At 37.3% G+C, this 20,806-nt stretch overlaps 1 protein-coding gene across 2 annotated transcripts in view; it reads left to right on the forward strand.

Moving 5' to 3' along the window:
- The window catches only part of CNTNAP5 (contactin associated protein family member 5), a 1,122,001-nt gene that overhangs the window by 954,743 nt on the left and 146,452 nt on the right, over nt 1–20,806 (forward strand). For both annotated transcript variants that reach the window (XM_053670714.1, XM_053670716.1), the window contains exon 19: nt 17,158–17,382. In XM_053670714.1, the coding sequence (XP_053526689.1) occupies nt 17,158–17,382 (225 nt within the window). The remainder of the gene's footprint in view (nt 1–17,157; nt 17,383–20,806) is intronic.

Below are 20,806 nucleotides of genomic sequence, written 5' to 3' on the forward strand. Positions count from 1 at the left end.
ACCAGGTTACACTGATGTCTCACAAACCAGTTGCATTATATTACAATGGTTGGGCCTTTTCCAGACAGGGCTTGTACACATGGAATATTATTTGGAATGGAATATTACTTGGCCATTAAAAACAATGGGATGTTACCATTTGCAACATCATGGATGGACCTAGAGGGTATTATCCTATGTGAAATAAGTCAATCAGAGAAAGAAAAAACACATGATTTCTCTTACATGTGGAATAAGCAATAGAACAAACAAACCAGAAACAGATTAATCATATACAGAGAATAAAGTGATGGTTGCCAGAAAGCAGGCTTGTTGAGAGCCTAGACAAAAAATGATAAGGAATTGAGAAAGAGTGGAAGTTACAAAACAATCACTAGGATGTAAAGTACAGCATAGAAAACACAGCCAATAACATCATAATACCTATGTATGAAACATTTTGGATATTAAAATATCAGATGTAATACTTGTTAAAATAAATGATTGGTTAACGACTATGCTGCACATCTGAAACTAATACAAAATAATATAGTCATTTAAAATTTTTTAAATAAGAAAAAATTTTTAAAGTACAGCATTTAAATTATTAAAATAAAGTGCTTTAATCACCATTTTATTTATTTTTTCCTTTTTTAAAATTAATGTTCAAATACAGTTGTCTCCATTTTCCCACCACCACTTCCCCCAGCCCCACCCACTCCACCTCCCACCCTCAATCTTATCCCCCTTTGGCTTTTGTTCATTGGTCTTTTATACATGTTCATGGATGACCCTTTGTCTTCTTTCCCCTGTTATTTCCCTACCCTATCTCCTCTGGTTACTGACTGTTTGTTCTTAATTTCAATGTCTCTGGTTATACTTTGCTTGCTTATTTGTTTTGTTAATTAGGTTCCACTTACAAGTGAGATCATATGGTATTTGTCTTTCACTGCTTGGCTTACTTCATTTAGCATAACACTCTCCAGTTCTATTCACGTTGTCCCATAGAGTAGGAGTTCCTTCTTTCTATCTACTGTGTAGTATTTCATTGTGTAAATACACCAGAATTTTTTAACTCACTCATTCACTGGAAGTATCAAATAATCACCACATTAAACACCATTTATAGATAAACAATGATGGCAGTTATAAAAAGTCTTGTCAATTCATTAAAACACATTTCTCAAGTCTCTCTGGCAAGCAATGCTTTATTCAATCCATTTTCCTGTTGGAAAGAAGCACGCAGTATTGTCTTCCAAGGATCCATAGTCCATGTTGTTCATCCAATTGCACCAGCCTTCTCTCTAGTTAATATAAATTACTTGCTTATTATAACTAGAAAACTTTGGGATTCTTGGAATAATATAAATGGTGTAAATTGTAGGACCAACAAAATGTTGGGTCCTGCACTTGAGCTTGAAATAAAGCAAATCCCATTCTCATAGGCTGTTAATGCAGGAAAGATGAACGAAGTGCTACTGGGGTAGTCTGTGAACTACTACCCTGAAAAATTCCAGTGCCACCGTTAAACTGTCTCCACATAGAAGAAGAAGCAACTACAGAATAGATAGGTCCAGGTACTTACACTAAAGTATACTGGCTTTGTTTTATAAGATCTATACTCAAGGCTTGTGTTTGGAAAAAAAAACTAGTAGACATCTGCATTTTTTCAGGGACAAATTTCAAATGTCTCAATGATCATATTATTCTGAATTTATGTAATTTTTCATTGGTTCCTTTCTCCAAAACTCTATGAATTATCTATTCTCCACATCACTCTATCATTCAACCGACTTTGTAGAAATATTCTCTCTGTTCTCTCCCCACTTTTTATTTTGATCTACAAGCAAAATATTCAAATATGTGTTTAGCCTTTTTAGCTAGTTTTAATATTTCACTGATTTCAACTTCACGTCCACATCTCACAAATCTTAGGAAATGATTTTCTTTATATTCAGCATTCCAAAGTCTAGAAGATCAACTTTTTATAGTTTTTTAAAATTAATTATTGTTCAAGTACATTTTTCTGTCTTTTACTCAAATCCCAGCCCACACATCCAGTGATCCCCACCTTCCTCCCATTTCCACCCCCCTTAGTTCCTGTAAACCCTTCCCCTTTTCCCCCTAAAATTCCCTCCCTTCTCCCCTCTGATCCCTGTCCCTGTTCTCTATTTCAGTGTCTTTGTTTTTATTTTGCTAGCTTGTTTATTTTGTTGTTTAGCTTCCTGTTAAAAGTGAGATCATGTGGTATTTGTCTTTCAATATCTGGCTTATTTCACTCAGCATAACGCTTTCCAGTTCCATCCCTGCTGTTGCAAAGGGTAGGACTTCCTTCTTCTTTCTGCTGCATAGAATTCCATTGTGTAAATGTACCATAGTTTTATGATCCACTCATTTACTAATGGGCATCTAGGTTGCTTCAGCTCTTGGCTATTATAAACTGTGCTGCTATGAAAAATGGGGAACATAGGTTCTTTTGGATTGGTGTTTTAGGGTTCTTAGGATATAATCCTAGCAGTGAAATTGCTGGGTCATAAGGCAGGTCCATTTTTAGTTTTCTTAGAAAATTCCACACTGTTTTTCATAATAGATATACCAGTCTGCAATCCCACCAACAGTGAACTAGGGACCCCTTTCCCTCACAACCTCTCCAACATTTGTTATTTGTTGCTTTGTTTTATGATAGCCATTCTGACTGGTGTAAAGTGGTATCTCATTGTGGTTTTAATCTGCATCTCTCTGATAGCTAGTGAAATTGAGCATCTTTTCATGTGTCTCTAGATCCTCTGTATGTCCTGCTTGGAGAAGTGTCTGTTCAAGTCCTTTTCCCATTTTTTAATTGGGTTATTTGTCTTCTTAGAGTGGAGTCATGAAAGTCTTTGTATATTTTGGAGATTAAACCCTTGTCTGAGGTATCATTGGCAAATATGTTTTCCTATATGATTGGTTGTCTTGTTATTTGAATACTGTTTTCTTTAGCCATGTAGAAGCTTTTTATTTTGATGAGATCCCATTTGTTTATTCTTTCTTTTGTATTCCTTGCTCTAGGGGACATATCAGTGAAAAAGTTGCTGCGTGAAATATCTGAGATTTTTCTTGCCAATGTTCTCTTATAGGACTTTAATGGTGTCATGGCTTAAAGCCACCTTGGATTCATCTTGGTGTATGGTGTAAGTCTGTGCTCAAGTGTCATTTTTTTGCACGTACCTGTCCAGCTCTCCCAACACCATTTGTTTAAGAGACTATCTTTACTCCATTTTATGTTACTGCCCCCTTTGTCAAATATTAATTGACTGTAGAGAGTTGGGTTGATTTCTGGGCTCTATGTTCTGTTCCATTGGTCTATGTGCCTGTTTTTATGCCAGTACCAGGCTGTTTTGATTACAGTGGACTTGTAATACAGTTTGATATCAGGTATTGTGATCTCTCCTACTTTGTTCTTCTTTCTCAAGAGTGCAGCTGCTATTTGGGGTCATTTATGGTTCCATATAAATTTTTGATGTATTTGTTCTATGTCTGTGCAATATGCCATTGGTACTTTTATAGGTATTGCATTGAATCTGTAAATTGCTTTGGGTAGTATGGACATTTTGATGATGTGAATTCTTCCAATCCATGAACATGGTATATGTTTCCATTTGTTTGTGTCTTCCTTGATTTCTTTCTTTAGTGTTGTGTAGTTTTCTGCATATAGGTCTTTTACCTCCTTCGTTAGGTTTATTCCTAGGTATTTTATTTTTCTTTTTGCTACATCGAACGGGATTTTTTTCTTGATTTCTGCTTCTGCTTTTTCATTGTTGGCATACAAAAATGCTTTTGAATTCTAGACATTGACTTTGTATCTCGCTGTTTGGCCAAATTCATTTATTAGGTTGAGTGGGTTTTGGGTAGAGTCTACAGGATTTTCCATGTACACTATCATGTCATCTGCAAACAGTGACAGTTTTGTTTCCTCCTTTCCGATTTGGATGTCTTTTATTTCCTTTTCTTGTTTGATCACTGTGGCTAAAATTTCCAATACCATATTGAATAGAAGTGGTGAAGGTGGACAACCTTGTCTTGTTCCTGATCTTAGTGGAAAAGCTTTTAGTTTTTGCCCATTGAGTATGATGTTAGCTATAGGTCTCTCATAAATGGCCTTTATTATATTGAGGAATGTTCTTCTATTCCCACTTTGCTGAGTGTTTTCATCATAAATGGATGTTGTATCTTATCAAAAGATTTTCCTGCATTTATTGATATGATCATGTGATTTTTTTCTTTGCTTTGCGAATATTGAACCATCCTTGCAACCCTGGGATGAATCCCACTTGGTCATGGTGAATGATCTTTTTGATATATTGTTGGGTGCATCTTGCCAATATTTTGTTGAGGATTTTAGAGTCTATTTTCATCAGCGATATTGGCGTACAGTTTTCTTTCTTTGGTGTATCTCTATCTGGTTTGGGGATTACAATGATGCTGGCTTTATAAAAAGAGTTTGGGAGTCTTTTATCTTTTGAATTTTTTTGAATAGCCTGTGTAGAATAGGAGTTAGCTCTTCCTTAAATGCTTTGTAGAATTCTCCTGTGAAACCATCTGGTCCAGGGCATTTGTGTGATTAGAGGTTTTTGATTACTGCTTCAATTTCATTTGCTGTTACTGGTCTATTCAGGCTTTCTGCTTCTTTTTCATTGAGTTTTGGAAGATATTTTTCTAGAAATTTGTACATTTCACCTAAGTTTTCCAATTTCTTGGCATATCGTTCTTCATAGTAATTTCTTACAATCCCTTCTATTTCTGTGGTGTCAGTTGTAATCTTTCCTCTTTCATTTCTGATTGTGTTTATTTGTGTCCTCTCTCTTCTTTTCTTTATGAGCCTGCTTAAAGGTTTGTCTATTTTGTTTACCTTTTCAAAGAACCAGATCCTGGATTCATTGATTTTTAGAATTGTGCTATTGGTGTCTATTTCATTTAATTCTGCTCTGATCTTGGTTATTTTCTTCCTTCTGCTTGCTCTGGGCTATCTTTGTTTTTCTTAAAGTTCTTGTAGGCGTAGGGTTAGGTTGTTTGTTTGAAATGTTTCTATCTTCTTTTTTTAATTTATTTTTTATTGACTATGCCATTACAGTTGTTCTATTCCCCCCCTTCATTTCTCTCCACCCTACCCCCTGTCCCCACCATTACCCCCCCTTTAGTTTATGACCATGTGCCTCAAGTTCTTTAGATTCTATATTTCCCATACTATTATCATGCCCCCCATCTAATTTCTATCTATTGTCTATGCTACTTATTTTCTGTACCTTCTCCCCCCTTCTCCTCCTCCCACTCCCCTGTTGCTAACCCTCCTTGAGATCTTCATTTCTATGTTTCCACTCCTGATCTAGCTGTCCTTTTAGTTTACTGTCATTTTAGGTGTGGTTGTTAATAACTGTGAGTTTGCTGTCCTTTCACTGTTCATGTTTTTTTTAACGTCTTTTTCTTAGGTAAGTCCCTTTAACATTTCATATAATAAGGGCTTGGCGATGATGAACTCCTTGAATTTGGTCTTATCTGAGAAGCACTTTATCTGTCCTTCCATTCTAAATGAAAGTTTTGCTGGATAGAGCAATCTTGGTTGTAGGTCTTTGGATTTCATGACTCGGAATACCTCTTTCTGGCCCCTTCTTGCCTGTAAGGTCTCTTTTGAGAAATCAGCTGACAGTCTGATGGGAACCCCTTTGTAGGTGACTGTCCCCTTATCTCTTACTGCTTCTATGATTCTATCCTTGATTTTAGTCTTGGCTAATGTAATTATGATGTGCCTTGGTGTGTTTCTTCTTGGGTCCAACTTCTTTGGGACTCTCTGAGCTTCCTGGATTTCCTGGAAGTCTATTTCCTTTGCCAGATTGGGGAAATTCTCATTTATTATTTGTTCAAATAAGTTTTCCACTGGTGGCTGTGCCTTTCCCCCTTCTGGTACCCCTATAATTCGAATGTTGGAGCATTTAAAGGTGCCCTGGAGTTTCCTAAGGCTCTCCTCATTTTTTTGAATTCTTGCTTCTTGACTCTTTTCTGTTTGGCCATTATTTGCTTTCTTATGGTCCACTCCATTGATTTGAGTCCCAGTTTCCTTTTCATAGCTATTGGTGTCCTGTGCAATTCCATTCATTTCAATTAGTTTTGCCTTCATATATTTGTCTAATGTGTGGCTATGATCAACCAGTTCTGTGAGGATCCTGATCACCAGTGTTTTAAACTGTGCATCTGAGAGTTTTGCTATTTCTTCATTGCTTAGATTTATAGGCTCTGGGGCTTTGAGATCTTTTTGAGCCATTTTTGTCTGTTAGTGCCTGTTAAGTATGAGGAGCGGAGCCTGGACTCCCAGGTCACTGGGTTGTGACGCTGTATGTGGGGGTGTGGTCAGAGCGAGGAAATGGCGGCCCCCTCTGCTGCTGCTCACTGCGGGGACCCACTGGGTCCTGTCCAATCACCCACTCCCTCCCTTGTCTATCTGCACAGGAATGCTCGACCACAGCCAACCCGTAGCCCTGCTCCCTGGCTGTTTCCCGGAGGTCGCTGGCTGGGTCTCTCACTAGATCCAACCCTGCGCCTGGATTCCGCGGGCCTGGGTCTGTCTGACCAAGTTTTCCTGTGTAACCCCGCTCCACCAGCTGCTGGTTTCGCCCCTCTTACCGGTCAGACTGAAGAATTTGTTGTTAACAGTCTTCGGAAAAGTTCAATTTTCTGTATTCTGACTATGTTTTCTGTTGCTAATATTTAGTTGTCTCTAAACTTGGTTGTGTGAGAGAGCACGGTGTCTTCACCTATACCTCCATCTTGTGGAAGTCTGTTTCTATCTTCTTAAGTTATGCCTGTATTCTTATGAACTTCCCTCTCAGGACTGCCTTTGCTGTCTCCCATAAGTTCTGGGTTGTCGTGAGTTCATTTTTATTTGTTTCCAGAATCTTTTTGATTTTTTCCCTAATTTAATTCTTGAGCCATTCATTGTTTAATAGCATACCATTCAGTCCCCATGATTTTGGTTGTTTTGGGTTTTTTCCTTTAGGGTTGGTTTCCAATTTCAGTTTCTTGTGGTCAGAGAAAATGCTTGGTATAATTTCAAATTTCTTGAATTTATTGAGGCTCGTTTTGTGTCCTATCATGTGGTCTATTTTTGAAAATGTTTCATGTGCATTTAAAAAAATGTGTATTTAGCTTCTTTGGGATGGTGGGCTATATATATATCAGTTAAGTTCATTTCGTCTTGGGTGCTGTTTTATGCCACAATATCATTGTTGATATTTGGTTTGGAAGATCTGTCCATTTTTGACAGTGGGGTGTTAAAATCCTCTACTGTAACTGGGTTGCTGTCAATATCTTTCTTGAAGTCCTCTAAAATTTTCTTTATATATTTGGGTGCTCCTATGTTGGGTGCATATGTATTTACAATGTTTATGTCTTCTTGGTGGATTCTTCCCTTGAGTATTATGAAATGACCTTCTGGGTCTCTTTTATTGGATCATCTTTTGAAGACAATTTTGTCTGATATGAGTATTGCTACCCTGGCTTATTTTTCCTGGCTGTTTGCTTGGAAAATCTGTTTCTAGCCCCTCATTTTTAGTTCGTGTAGGTCTTTTGTCCTGAGGTGGGTCTCTTGTAGGCAGCAAATGTGTGGGTCATGCTTTCTTATCCATTCAGCTATTCTATGTCTTTTGATTAGAGCATTTAATCCATTTACATTTAAGTTTATTTTTGATAGGTACTTATTCATTGTCATTTTTACACCTATGATTCTAATTGTTTTTCTCTTTTTCTTCCTTTCCTTAAAGCAGACCTTTTAGTATTTCTTGCAGAGCTGGTTTAGTGGAGGCATATTCTTTTAGACTGCTTTTGTCTTGGAAGCTTTTTATTTTGCCTTCTATCTTGATTGAGAGCCTTGCTGGGTAAAGTAGCCTTGGTTGTAGGCCTCTGGTTCTCATTAGTTGGAATATATCTTTCCATTCTCTTCTTGCTTGCAGTGTTTCCATTGAGAAGTCAGTAGCTAACCTTATTGGGGCTCCCTTAAAGGTTACTTTTTTTTTTTATCTATTGCTGCCTTTAATATTCTCTCTTTATCTTGCAATTTTGCTATTTTAAATGATGTGTCTTGAGGTGGGCCTCTTTGGGTTCCTCTTTAACAGGACTCTCTGTGATTCTTAGATTTATGTGACTTTTTCTGTCATCAAATTAGGAAAGTTTTCCCTCATTTCTTTTTCAGATAGGTTTTCTATCCCTTCTTCTTCTCCTTCTGGTATCCCTATTATTGAAATATTATTACTTTTCATATTGTCTTCTATTTCTTTTAATCCCTCTTCATTATTTCTGAGCCTCTTTTCCTTTTCTTGCTCTTTCTGGGAGTTTTTTTCTACTCTGTCTTTCAACTAGCTGATTTGATCTTCTGCATCATCGATCCTGCTTTTCATTCCTTCCACTGTGTTCTTCAGCTCCACAATTGTATTCTTCATTTCCTCTTTGCCCTTGCTGATAGTTTCTATTTCCTTTTTCATGTTGATATAGTTTTCAGTGAGTACATTGTAGCTCCCCTGTAGTTTCTGGTAGCTCATTGTGAGGTCTTTGAACTTCCTGGTAACCAGTGCTTTGGATTCAATATCTGATAGCTGACTTGCCTCTATTTCATCTAGCACTCTTTCTGAGGCCTTGTCCTTTCCTTTCATTTTTTTTGTCTTCCCATTCTTTATGAGACTCTTCTTGTTAGCTTCAGCTTCTTAAATTGATTTCTTCTGGCTTCCTGGATTTATGGTGTACACTTCTGTGGTATAATACCTGTGAGATTCAGTGGTGTAGTCTCCTTGATTTCCCCAAATCTCTGGTCTTGGGCTCTCTTTTACATTGGCTCTGAGTTTGTCTTGTTTTTTTTTGGGGGGGGTCTTTTATTTTGTGGGTCATTCCCACCAGCTGATGAACTGATGGTCCCTCTTTCCATTACTTGTTTTAATTTGCTGTGTTGGTGAGGGCGGGTTGCATTGAAACTAGTTCTTCTGCATGTGCAGGATTTCAAGGATTCTCTTTTACTATTGTTCAGTTTTTTGCCTTGGGTAGTTTCTCTGCTGTTTAGTTGTATTTCCAGATAGGTCTTGGGTTGAGGTTTGTGTGGTTTCTACTCCTTCCTTCACCTTCTTCTGTTATTATTTTTTGGTGGTTCCTTCGTTGTTGGGTTTCCTCTTCCAGTTGGTATTCTGGTTTTCACCACTTCCACCTACTCTTTTATTTTTGTAATCAGTTGGAGGAGAAGTCAAACTGGTTTATGACAGAAGTGTATTTTATGATATTTACAGTTGCAGCTGGTAGAGAAGAGATAGGAGATCCCCAGAATATGTACAGTGATAACCATAATCTTCAAACCAACTAGCCACTTTTTGGAAAGAATGGAAAGAAATAAGGCTGTTGTTGGGGAGGGAAGGTTTGTGATTTGGATCTAGAAAGGAGTGAGGTTGAGGGAGGTCAGATTCTGAGGTAAGGTGAGAATAAAGGATGTAAATAGGTGTAGTGTGAGAGAGCATAAAGTTAACCACTACAGTATTATAGTTCAGGCAACAATGAAGTTGGCTAAGATCTGGGGGTGGTGTGTAGTATTTACAATAGTATGTAACAACTATTATTTACAATGATATTAGCGCAACAATCATATGACAGAATCTATAATATACCAATATTAGGGAGTATTCGACCTTCAGTAGTGTGCTACCTGGTCAAGGGGAAATAAAGGACAGTAAATTAGCAATACACTATGATTGAAGGGATAGGGAAACCTGTCAAATGATACAATATATCCATCCAAGGTAAAGAAGACTATACAGAAAGAGGAGGAATACAGAGATACTATTAAAATAAAAGATGTAAGAATAATAAAAATAATGAAAAAATACAAATATGCAGTGACTTGTAGTTTTTCTGTTTATAGAAAAGTGAATTCTGTCTCTCTGTCTCTACTGTTGGATGCCCCCTCTTTGAGTCCAGCTCTAGTCTTTTCGCCATTCCAAGTCTTTTGTCTCACTTGGGGGGGGGCAAAAAGAAAGAAAAAAAGCAGGCAGCAGAAGGGAGGAAAAAGCAGTAGGTTTGGAAAGAAAGGATGAAGGAATAAAACAAGAAAGAAGAAGAGGGAGGGTAAAAGTATTGAAAGATAAAACAATAATAAAATTAAAAAAATAAAAGATTATTTAAAAAAACAAAAGAAGCAAAAAAAAAAAAAACCCTCGTGTTAGTTTCAAGCTGGTCAAACCTTTTCTTCTGGTCACACTAGCTCCAGCAGTGTGAGGGACGATTGGTGCAGTCTTTCTCCCTTCTCAGTGAACTCAGCCTGTCTCAGGAGTGCTCTCCCAGGATCTGGACCAGCACCTCTCCCCAGCTCCCCACTGAGAGCAGATTTTCCCCATGATTCACAGTCCTGGGCTGGGGTGTGGGCACGAGCTCCTGGCCAAGCTTCCCTGGTCCCGCAGGCTTGGGCACAAGCCTTTCTCAGTGCTGTGGGGGAACACAAGAGCGACTCTCAATTCTTCCAAGCTGGCAACCACAGACTCCCTGGGTGATCAGAGCTCTCTGGTTTGCTTCCTCATGCCTATTCCTCTCTCTCTGATACTTTAAGCAAACAGATCTCTCCTGGTGTTTTTCAAACTGCACATGGCCAGGTAGGGAGGGAGCTGATGACTGGCTCTGTCCTAAGGACCTTGTGCCAGCCCTCGGCTCCCCAGGGACTGAGGTGGACCCACCCAGGCTCTGGTGCGGCATGGAGGAAGGCCTGCGGACTCTGTGCTATCCCCTTGGACCTTACTTATCTGTTGCTGTCTCCGCACCGTCTGGTCATTCAGAGTCCGCTCAAATCTCTGGAGTCCTACCTTCCTATAGGCTGGGTCCCTGTTGGCTATCTGCTGTGCTTCTCCGAAGATCAGCCAGGTTTTTCTCAGATGTGTGGGGGTAAGTGGAATCCTTTGTCCTATTCTGCCACCATCTTCCCCTGGAACCCAAGGTCAACTTTTTTTTTTTTTTAAATCAAGTCTGTTAACCATGCTAATTGCCTTTGGGAAATTTAGCTTAGAACTGAAATGAAGTCATTAGCTACAGGTTGGTCCTGAACACAGTTGCTTTCTATTGAGGTGGTCTTCTATGCTAACTTACCATGGCATGTTTATAAAGGTGTGGTAATACTGGAAATCTATGTGGTACAAACAGGGAGATTCATTCATTAACTATTCCTGAGCTAGAACCATGGTCCATTTCTGTTTCCTATTGCAGTACAAAGAAATAATAATCATAAAATTAGCTTCCAGTTATTGACTGAAGCACTTACCTTTTTATCCCCAACCTAGTAAGGAGGATAGTAATATCTACATTTAACATATGTAAACATTGAAGGTCACAGAAGTTCAGTGACTTGCTACTATTGTCAGAGCCAGAGGTTGAATCAGCATCATTTTGGTTCCTTATCTCCTATATGATCTTAATTTTATTTTGTGCAGAATTGTGGTAATAGGATTCACATATGTAGGGTTTTTTGTGTGTGTGCATGTTTTTTCACTTGAGATTTAATTTATACATCATGATATCCCAAGTTTTAAAATACACAATTTATGGGGTTTAGCAGATTCACAAAATTGTGCAACCATCACTGCTATCTAATTCCAGACTATTCATCATTTCCCCCCAAAGAAATCTTATCCCCATTAGCAGCAATTCCCCATTCATGTCTCTCCCAGTTCCTGGAAATATCTCCTTTTCGTCCCCATGAATCTTCCTATTCTGAATATTTTATATAAATAGAATCATACAATATATGGACATTCGGGATCTGGTTTCTCTCACTTATTGTGTTTTCAACTTTAATTTATATCATAGAAATTTTCAGTACTTATTCCATTTTATTTATCCAAGAGTATTCCAGTATCTGAAGGTACCATATTTTGCTCATCCATTTATCAGTTCATAGTTTGGAATGTTCCCCTTTTTGCATGTATGTGTATGTTATTATGAATATTGCTGCTAGTAACATTCCTTGTACATGTTTTTGTGTGAACTTTTGTTGTCTATTCCCTTTCATATGTACCTAGAGGGGGAATTTCTGGGGCAATGTTTACATTTTTGAGGAAGTATCAAACTATTTTTTAAAGTGGATGCTCCATTTTACATTCTCATCAGTAAAGTATGAGGATTCTCATTGGTTGTGTTCTCACCAATTGTTATTGTCAGCCTTTTTTGGTAATAGACATTCTATTGTGAACACATGAAATGGTAGGTTATTGTGGTTTTGATTTTCATTTCCCTAATGACTACTAATATTAAACACTTTTATGTATTTACTACCCATGTGTATATCTTATTTGGTGCGATATTTATTCAAATATCTTGCCCACTTTTAAGTTGGCTTTTTTTTTCCTTTTTATTATGCAGTTGTAAAATTTTTTTTTGTATATTCTGAATATAATTTTCTTATTTAGATATATGATTTTCAAATGTTATGTTTTAAAAATTTTAATAGTATGTTTTTAAGAACAAATGTTCTTCTTTATTTTCATGCAGTATAATTTATCTTCATTTTTTTCTTTTGTGGCTTGGGCTTTGGGATTTATGTCCAAGGAATCACTGCCTAATCCAAGGCCATGATGAGCTATGGCCATAGTTTCTTCTAAGTGTTTTGTAGTTTTATCTCTTACATTTAGTCTTGGACCTGTTTTGAATTAATTTTTGTGTATGGTATAAGGTAGGGGTTCAACTTGCTCATTTTGTTTGTGGATGCCCAGCTGTTCCAACACCATTTTTGATGTGTGCTTATGTTTAACTCACCTCCAGCCCCACCATTGTCTGAACAATCTGGGTATAACTGTCATTATATTGTCATTTAATTTATTTTTAAGTTAAAATCACTAGGTAGTATATTTGGAATTCTAATTGCTAACACGTTACTAAATCTAGAAAAAATAAAAATTCAATCTACTAAAAGACAACAATAAAAAAGAAAATTTGATTTCCTTCTAGCTCTTTTCTTTGCATTCAATATAGCTAAAATGTCTGTCCATTACATTTTATATCCTGAATGTTTTATTTTGTCACGTGTATTTTTTAAATTGTTGTTCAAGCATAGTTTTCTCCACTTTCCCACCACCACCCTCCCTTGCCCTACCCACCTCTACTTTCCACCCTCAATCCTACCCACCTTTCACTTTATTCATGGGTCTTTTATACTTGTTCCTTGACAATCCTACTTCTTCTTTCCCTCTTTATCCACCCCCTCCCTATCCTCTGGTTACTGTCACTCTTATATAAATTTGTTAGTTTTAATGATTGCAAAATATTCCCTCTGGTGGAATTGCTTCTGCTTATGTAACACATACTACTACCAGAGTATTTTAGCTTAGCAAAAGTGGGGTTCTGCCACTAGGTATTCTTATGTTCAGATTCTGGCTCATTTGCAATCTACAGCTGTGACACTGGTTATATAACTCAACCTATGATTACTGTTTTTCTCAGCTATAGATATAAAAATGTGGAAAATTCAGGAATTCTCTACAAAGGGTTGTGGTGAACACTCAATGAGCACTTTAAAAAGCCAATGGAATAGTGCCAGACATATAAAGTCTCACTAAATGCTTACTCATATTTTGGAATTTTAGGTTATTTCAATGTTTGCACATAGATAATGCTGTAGTAAGTGCATTAATCAATTATTTCCTTAGTAATATAATTTCAGTGAAAACTCATATGTATATTTAGGCACACTTTACTAATTGCAAAAAAATTATTTAAAAATTCTCTAATATTTACCTTCCTAACAACAAATACATTTTTTACTTTTTATTCCAGAAAAACTAAATTATACACTGTGGTAAAGAGAAGAGTTTTAGAATCCCATGCACCCATTATTTAGCTTCAAGTTATCCACTCATGACTATTTCTATTTAATCTGTATGGTCACATCCACATCTCTTATTATTTTGAAGTTAATCCCAGATATATCACTTTATCTATAAATATTGCAATATACATTGGTAAATGACAAAGAGTCATAAAAGCACGTATCAACAGGGCCATTATCATAAGAACATTTTAGTAATAAATTTTAATATTATGCCAATTGTTATATTTTTTTATTAGGTTGTTTTATTTCTTATTAGTTGGATGTGTTTAATTACAATCTAACTGATTTTTAGGTAACCACTAGCCTACTCATTACCTAGGATTGGTATTCATGATTTTTCTAATTCTAAATTTAACTTTATTGCTGTTATTAAAACTAGCTTATTGTTTACTGACTTTCTATTATGTGCCACAATTTTACATAATTGCTTCCAATCTTTCTACCCACCACAATACTGAATTCATCTCTATTTATACTTAATGCCCTGAGGTTAAATGGCATCCAGTGGGAAGTGAAGAATGGCACAGCCAGGTTTCAATTTCCAAGTCTGTCAGACTACATAGCTGGCTCAGACACACACCCCTGTAGCACCACCCTGCTTTCTAGCTACTTCTCTTCCCATATGTTAAGGCTTAATCAATTTTGAGCATTTTGTTCAGATCTTCTGAGGCTACTCTGGCACATGATGACATCCAATTCTGGAAATTATTTTTTGTCACTCATGCATCATATACTAGGCTGCCTTCCATCAGTGTTATTTTTTTAAATGTGTACCCTGTCTTTTCAGAATGGAATCAGCATAGTTCTTTCACTAGGTAAGTGCTTAAGAGATGTGTTAGTAATGGTATTGTGGTCCTAGAGTACTATGATGGTCATTGATAAACACCTTAAATATTAAGATTTTTCTTCTATTTATCCCAGCAGTTTTGGATGTTCAGAAAAATCAATCAGAGAGCTTAAATGGGATCAGAGAGCTTAAACTCCTAGATTATAAAATATAAGAAGCTTAGAGACTAAGAGAATCCAGGTGTTTTGTTGAATTTCCTTTATATTGGGATTGACAATACCTAATAACAAAAATATTAGGAATAGAGGAGGTGGGGGGAGAGAAATTTTGTGAAAATTTCTAGTTAAAAAAAAACTTTTCATTTTAATTTTACATCTCAAGTATAAAGAATAGTGTACTATATGTGTCCATGTTTAATTTGCTACATAATAGAATAATCTGAATTATACTTGAACACATGTACAAACATCAAATAAAAACTATTTTTCTATAAACTAGCCAATAGTAACTCAAAATGCAGGTGAAAGGTCCCCAAGGAAGTCAGTTTACTCAAGGAAAGTGTTCAAATAAAGATAATTAATCTGTATCCTTGCTGTCACAAATCTTTGTTGTGTATCTTTGTAATCAGGAGTACTGATGTAACCTACATGATAAATGTGAACCTTTCCCTGAACCTTTAGTAAAAATGAAGTGGTATTTTCAGTCTGTGAACAATATAAATAAATATGCAATTTTAATTTTTTGACAGGCTGTTACAGAGTTTTCATAAAAGCAGAAAAATTGCAATAAAATTAGAAAGCAAAAGTCAGGTTTGATTATGTTTTAGGAGACATCAATTCAATGAAAGAATTTATGGGGAACTAGGAATTTTCCACATATCAGTTGGAAAAGAAAATTAATAATGCCAATATCAGTTCATGTTTATTGTGCTATTTTTATGACAGAGGTTTGCTGCCAGAACTAAGCTATGTTGTTCTAAGAAGGAACCTTTACTGTTTAGAGACAGCATTAATTAAAAGAAGAGAATATCTCAGCATTTCAATGGAAGTATAGTCACTGAACAGAATTTTTTCATGAAGAGAATAGAAAAGGGTTCTGTTTAAATTATCTTCTAAAATGGGAGTCTGTGAGTTCAAAATGAGTGAGTAACTCTCTTAAGTGCTTTACACACAGTATCTTATTTATCCGCACAGCAATACTGTTGAAGTCAGTTTTATGCTTCCCATTTGCCAGAAGAGAGAATGGTCTCCACAGGGTTCCCCTACCTGCTTGGAACTACACAGCTAGTATGAAATCAAGTGAAACTTCACCTCCCATGCTGATGCCAAATCCCATGCCAGTCCCACTAAACTAATAGTGGATGTGAAGATATTATGCAGGAAGGATCTGGGGTGGCATGTTCCTGCTAATTGAATGTCATCATGATATGGGAAACTTTGAAAAACCTCTGTTTAACCTTTATTTGCCCAGGCCCCAGGCACCCTAGAGAGAAAGCAAATAGCTGGATAGAGCGGGAACTAGCACCCCTGCTGGGAATGCTGATAGCCGGATAGTCAGTAGGGCTGGGACTAGCACCCCTGCTGATAGAACAATTGTCACATTCTGCTTCTGTATCCCACGTTTGTCACGTAGACAGGAAGACCCCTAATCTATATATTCCCCAAGAATCCTTTGTTCGGGGCTCAGAATTTGGAAATGACTCCTCTGGGCCTCTGCACATTAAACAATAAACCTCGTACTCCAGAATCCCTCGGTGTCTGGTTGCTTCGTTTTTCTATAACAATCAGTGTCTGGATACCTCCTTTCCTTATGGTGGTGGCAGAACTCTATGCAATGTGGTGTGATATGGGAATGGTTTCTCATATGAGACCTATTTACCCAAAACTTTTCTCTCTTTGGGGGGATTGGACACCGGTTCCTAGACATTTAAAATGTTGAGCCTGGGAGTAGGAAATCTATGTCTTTCTTACTGTTTCCATGCATCTCCTCTCTTCTATTTCCATAGACCCTCACCCTTCACCCAACACCATAGAGCATTGCTGCTGCCTCCCAGTGTCCCACTCTCAGTAATTTAGGACCCACTTCAAATCCTTCAAATACACAAGAAAAACACAAACCAGAACTGAGAGCATACCAGTTTTAAAAGTAAGATGGTCCCAGTGCAATTTCTCTAAATTAAGTTGCAGGCAGGCACATTTTATCTTTGTTTCTTGAAAAATGAGCCTGACACAGGGCAGTTATTCTACAAATGTATGTTAAACTGGGCATAAATTTCACAATGCAAATCTTAGCTCTCTTTTTTAGCTATGCAATCTTTTTCAAGGTTCTTAACCTCTGGAAGCCTCATATTTCTTATTTGTATGTGAGAATAATGACTTCTACCATTTGTGGCAAAATTATTGTGGAAAGCATACTATATAATTAATGTAGTGGAACATTACATAGGAACAATAAACAAGCTATTGCTATATCTAGAGAAGTCAACTAAATACTTAAATATGTTTTCTCCTCTTATATTTTTCAGAGATTTCTGCTCTTTTTGAGGCTGGCACTTCAGTTACTTACATGTTTCAAGAACCCTACCCAGTGATGAAGAATCTAAACTGGTCATCCTCAGCCATTTATGCAGAGTCAGCTCCATCTAAGGAAAACATTGCACTTAGCTTTATGACAGCCCAGACACCCAGCCTCTTGCTCTATATCAGTTCTTCTTCTCAGGACTCCCTGACTGTGCTGCTCTGCAAGAACGGTGAGTACTGATGGCTTGAAGACTGATGGAGTATTTTGTTTTGCCGGGCTAGAAGAAAAGTACATGCCCTGCAGAATTCTGCATAATTATAACCTAAATTTAGCCCCACCTGAGCAGCCTATTTCAAGACCTCCAGGCAAACCCTTAATTAGACTTACCTTTATGAGTTGCAATTGGTATCCAGGCCAGTGTGAGTTTATTGTTGCCATCTCAGATGCATTGACTTTAATTTGCCTTAAGTGTGTAGCAGTGATACTTTATTATTTATTTTGTGCTGGAACCCATTAAGTATAAAATAATAGTGTAACAATAATAAGTGTAATAATAATAAGTGTAACACCTATCTTTCTCAAACAATTTTAAATTTTCAAAAGGAGGGAAGACTCCCAAGCTTATTTTATGAGACCAGCATTATCCTACTTCCAAAACCAGGTAAAGACATTACAAAGAAAGAAAATTATAAGCAAATATACCTGATAAACACAGGCACTAAAATCATCAACAAAATATTATATTAGAAAACCAAATTCAGCAATACATTAACAAGATCATGCACTATGATCAAATGGGATTTATCTCATGGATTCAAGGTTGGTACAATATGATCATGAGCATATCTGAAATACAGAAGGACACTGTCACATGTATGCTGTCATCTTTACTGCAGTCTCCTTTAGTGAGGGCTGTTAAAGCAACTAGTAAAAATGTAGGATGTATTAATAAAAGTTGATTGCCTAAATCTTGGAAAGATGTAATATAGGTGAGTCACAACCTTGTAGGATATGGATCTGTGTTCTGAGAATCAAATTTTGAAAAAAATGTGAACAAAATGGCCCTGACCAGTGTGCCTTAGTTGTTTGGGCATATTCCTGAAAAGTAAAAGGTCACCAGTTCAATTCTAGGTCAGGGCACATGCTTAGGTTGCAGGTTTGGTCTCCACTTGGGGCATGTACAACAGGCAACCAATCAATGTGTATCTCTCTCACATCAATATTTCTCTCTCTCTCTCTTACTACCTCCCTTACTGTCTCTCTAAAATAAACAAATAAAGTAACTTTTAAAGAATGTGAACAAAATGAAATATGTGAAAATCAGAGGAATAAGAGAGTTAAAACCCACTTTATTCAAGAAATGAAGGACACTTCATTTCTTGATAGCTATTAGGAGAAGTTAGGTTTTCTTCTCGCATGACTTAATTCTACACTGTCATAATGAGGACTGTTGATATTGTCATGGCCTAGGAAACTGTATGATCAAAACCCTAGGGGAAGAAACAATTATCAGGATAGGCAATGAGGGCAAAAATATGAATGTCCTTGCAGTCTGGTCTCAAACAACACTTTCTTGTGAACAAAAATATGTATTTTCTCTTCTTGCAATTTGCTGAATAGTGAGATGAGCCTGGCCTTTACAACCATCCAACACAGGGATGGATTGTAGTAGGGCACTGAAGGCAGGATCCTGAGATATGCAGTATGCACTGTGCCCTTTCCAGACCTTAGGCAGAGACCAGAGACTCTAGCTATTTAACTGGCTCTACTTTTTCTTTTTTATTTTTTCACTTCTTCATTTGATCTCGCTTTAACTATTTATAGCATTAAAAATAAGAAATAATATATGGGCCTAAAACAAGGATCAAACCTAGCAGGCCTCTGAGTTGAATCAGGCCTGAAGTACAATAATAATAATAATGTCCAAGAAGAAGTAACAGGATTCACTCATTCTTAGAACAACATCATGGAAGGAAAAGAGAGAGAGGGAAAAATAGAATGGAATGATAATAGGTAATTCTAAAAATATTTATTCTTTAAGATCCTTTAAGAGAGAAAGGAAACAATATGGGTTTAAGACCTCTTATTTAAGAGCAGAACTTTATGTGATTTAAAGCCATTTTATTTTGGGCTTCTTTTATTTATTTTATTCTATTTCATTTTATTTTCTATCACCTTTAATTCTCACTTGTGGAGGTGACCTCTTTCTCGAATGTCCCCCCACTGGCAATGAGAATGAATATGACAAAGATATGATGTGATCTGCTTGGAGAGGAGGGATGGCCGATTTCTCTGGGGAGACAAAGGCTCACAGCGGCCCGTTTCTCTGAGGAGAAAAGGCCTCGAGTCCTTTTCTCCATAGCCTTTTATTGGGTTGTAATCCACAGGAGTACAGGGCGGCCAGGATCAAACAGTAGATGACATTACAAAGAGGTCTGAGTGCTTACTATGAGTCAGAGTTGCAGAAACTTTGGGAGACAAACTCATTTCCTCTCCGACCCTTATCATATGAATGAAAGCACTCTTTGCAGATTTCACAGGTTAATTAGCAAGTCTTTGTGATGCCAGATTTTCCCTCAGGTCATGCTCTGGCCAGGCAAGGAGCTGCACCTCTCCCCATCAGGTATTCAGGCTTAAAGGGATTAGAGCCAAGAAGGGCTTCTCCCAGAGTACATGGGGACTTGGGCTTAGACAAATTTGGGGGATGAGAGTCCATTGCTTTCTTGCAGCCCCCTGAGTCCTTCCATGAAGGCCTCCCAGGTGATTAAGTCTCGCTTAAGTCTCACCCCTGCTGTGAGGGGTCTTACCCGTCATTGACTTCTGACCAAGCTCTGGGGGCAGGGAGAGGAATTGAGCCAGCATTTGCTACCAGAGACAAGCTTTGTCTCCTGTGGCTCACATTCCAGAGGTAGTTGGTTCACTCATTCTCAAGCCACAAGGGGCAGAGAGCTACAATTCCTGAAATCAGGCAGAGTGGTCCACAACACTCACTATACCCTCTTCCACCTCTACCCATCACCTTTCCACTCCTCAATTACCACAATATTGTCTGTGTCTGTGAGTTCCTTCTCTTTTTTTTTTTTACCTTTTTAACTCAATTCCTCCATTCCACAACCCTCCCCAGAGCTCACAGTCTGCTCTCAATCTATAAATCTGTCTCTTTCTATTTTGTTTGTTAGTTCAGTTAAATCATTAGATTCAACGTATGAGTGAAATCATATGACACTTGTATTTTCTGACTGGACTATTTTACTTACATAATGTCCTCCAGGTTCATCCATGCTGTTGCAATTGATAAAAATTTCTTCTTTTTACAGCCGAGTAGTATTTCATAGTGTAAATATCTCATCGTTGTTTTATTCACTCATTTACTGATAGACAAATGGGCTGCTCCCAAATCTTGGTGGTTGTAAATTATGCTTAAATGAAAATAGAGGTGCTTATGTTGTTTCTAATTAGTGTTTTGGGTGCCTTCAGATATATTCCCAGAAGTGGGATTCCTAGGTCAAAAGGCTGAACCATTTTTAATTTTTTAGGTATCTCCATATTGTTTTCTATGGTGGCAGCACCAATTTGCATTTCTGCCAACAGTGCACAAGTGTTCTCCTTTCTCCACATTCTCTCCAACATGTATTGTTTGTTGATCTATTGAT

The sequence above is a fragment of the Artibeus jamaicensis genome, unplaced genomic scaffold, assembly GCF_021234435.1.
Source record: "Artibeus jamaicensis isolate MK-2021 breed Jamaican fruit bat unplaced genomic scaffold, CSHL_Jam_final contig_61, whole genome shotgun sequence".
Classification (NCBI taxonomy): Eukaryota; Metazoa; Chordata; class Mammalia; order Chiroptera; family Phyllostomidae; genus Artibeus; species Artibeus jamaicensis.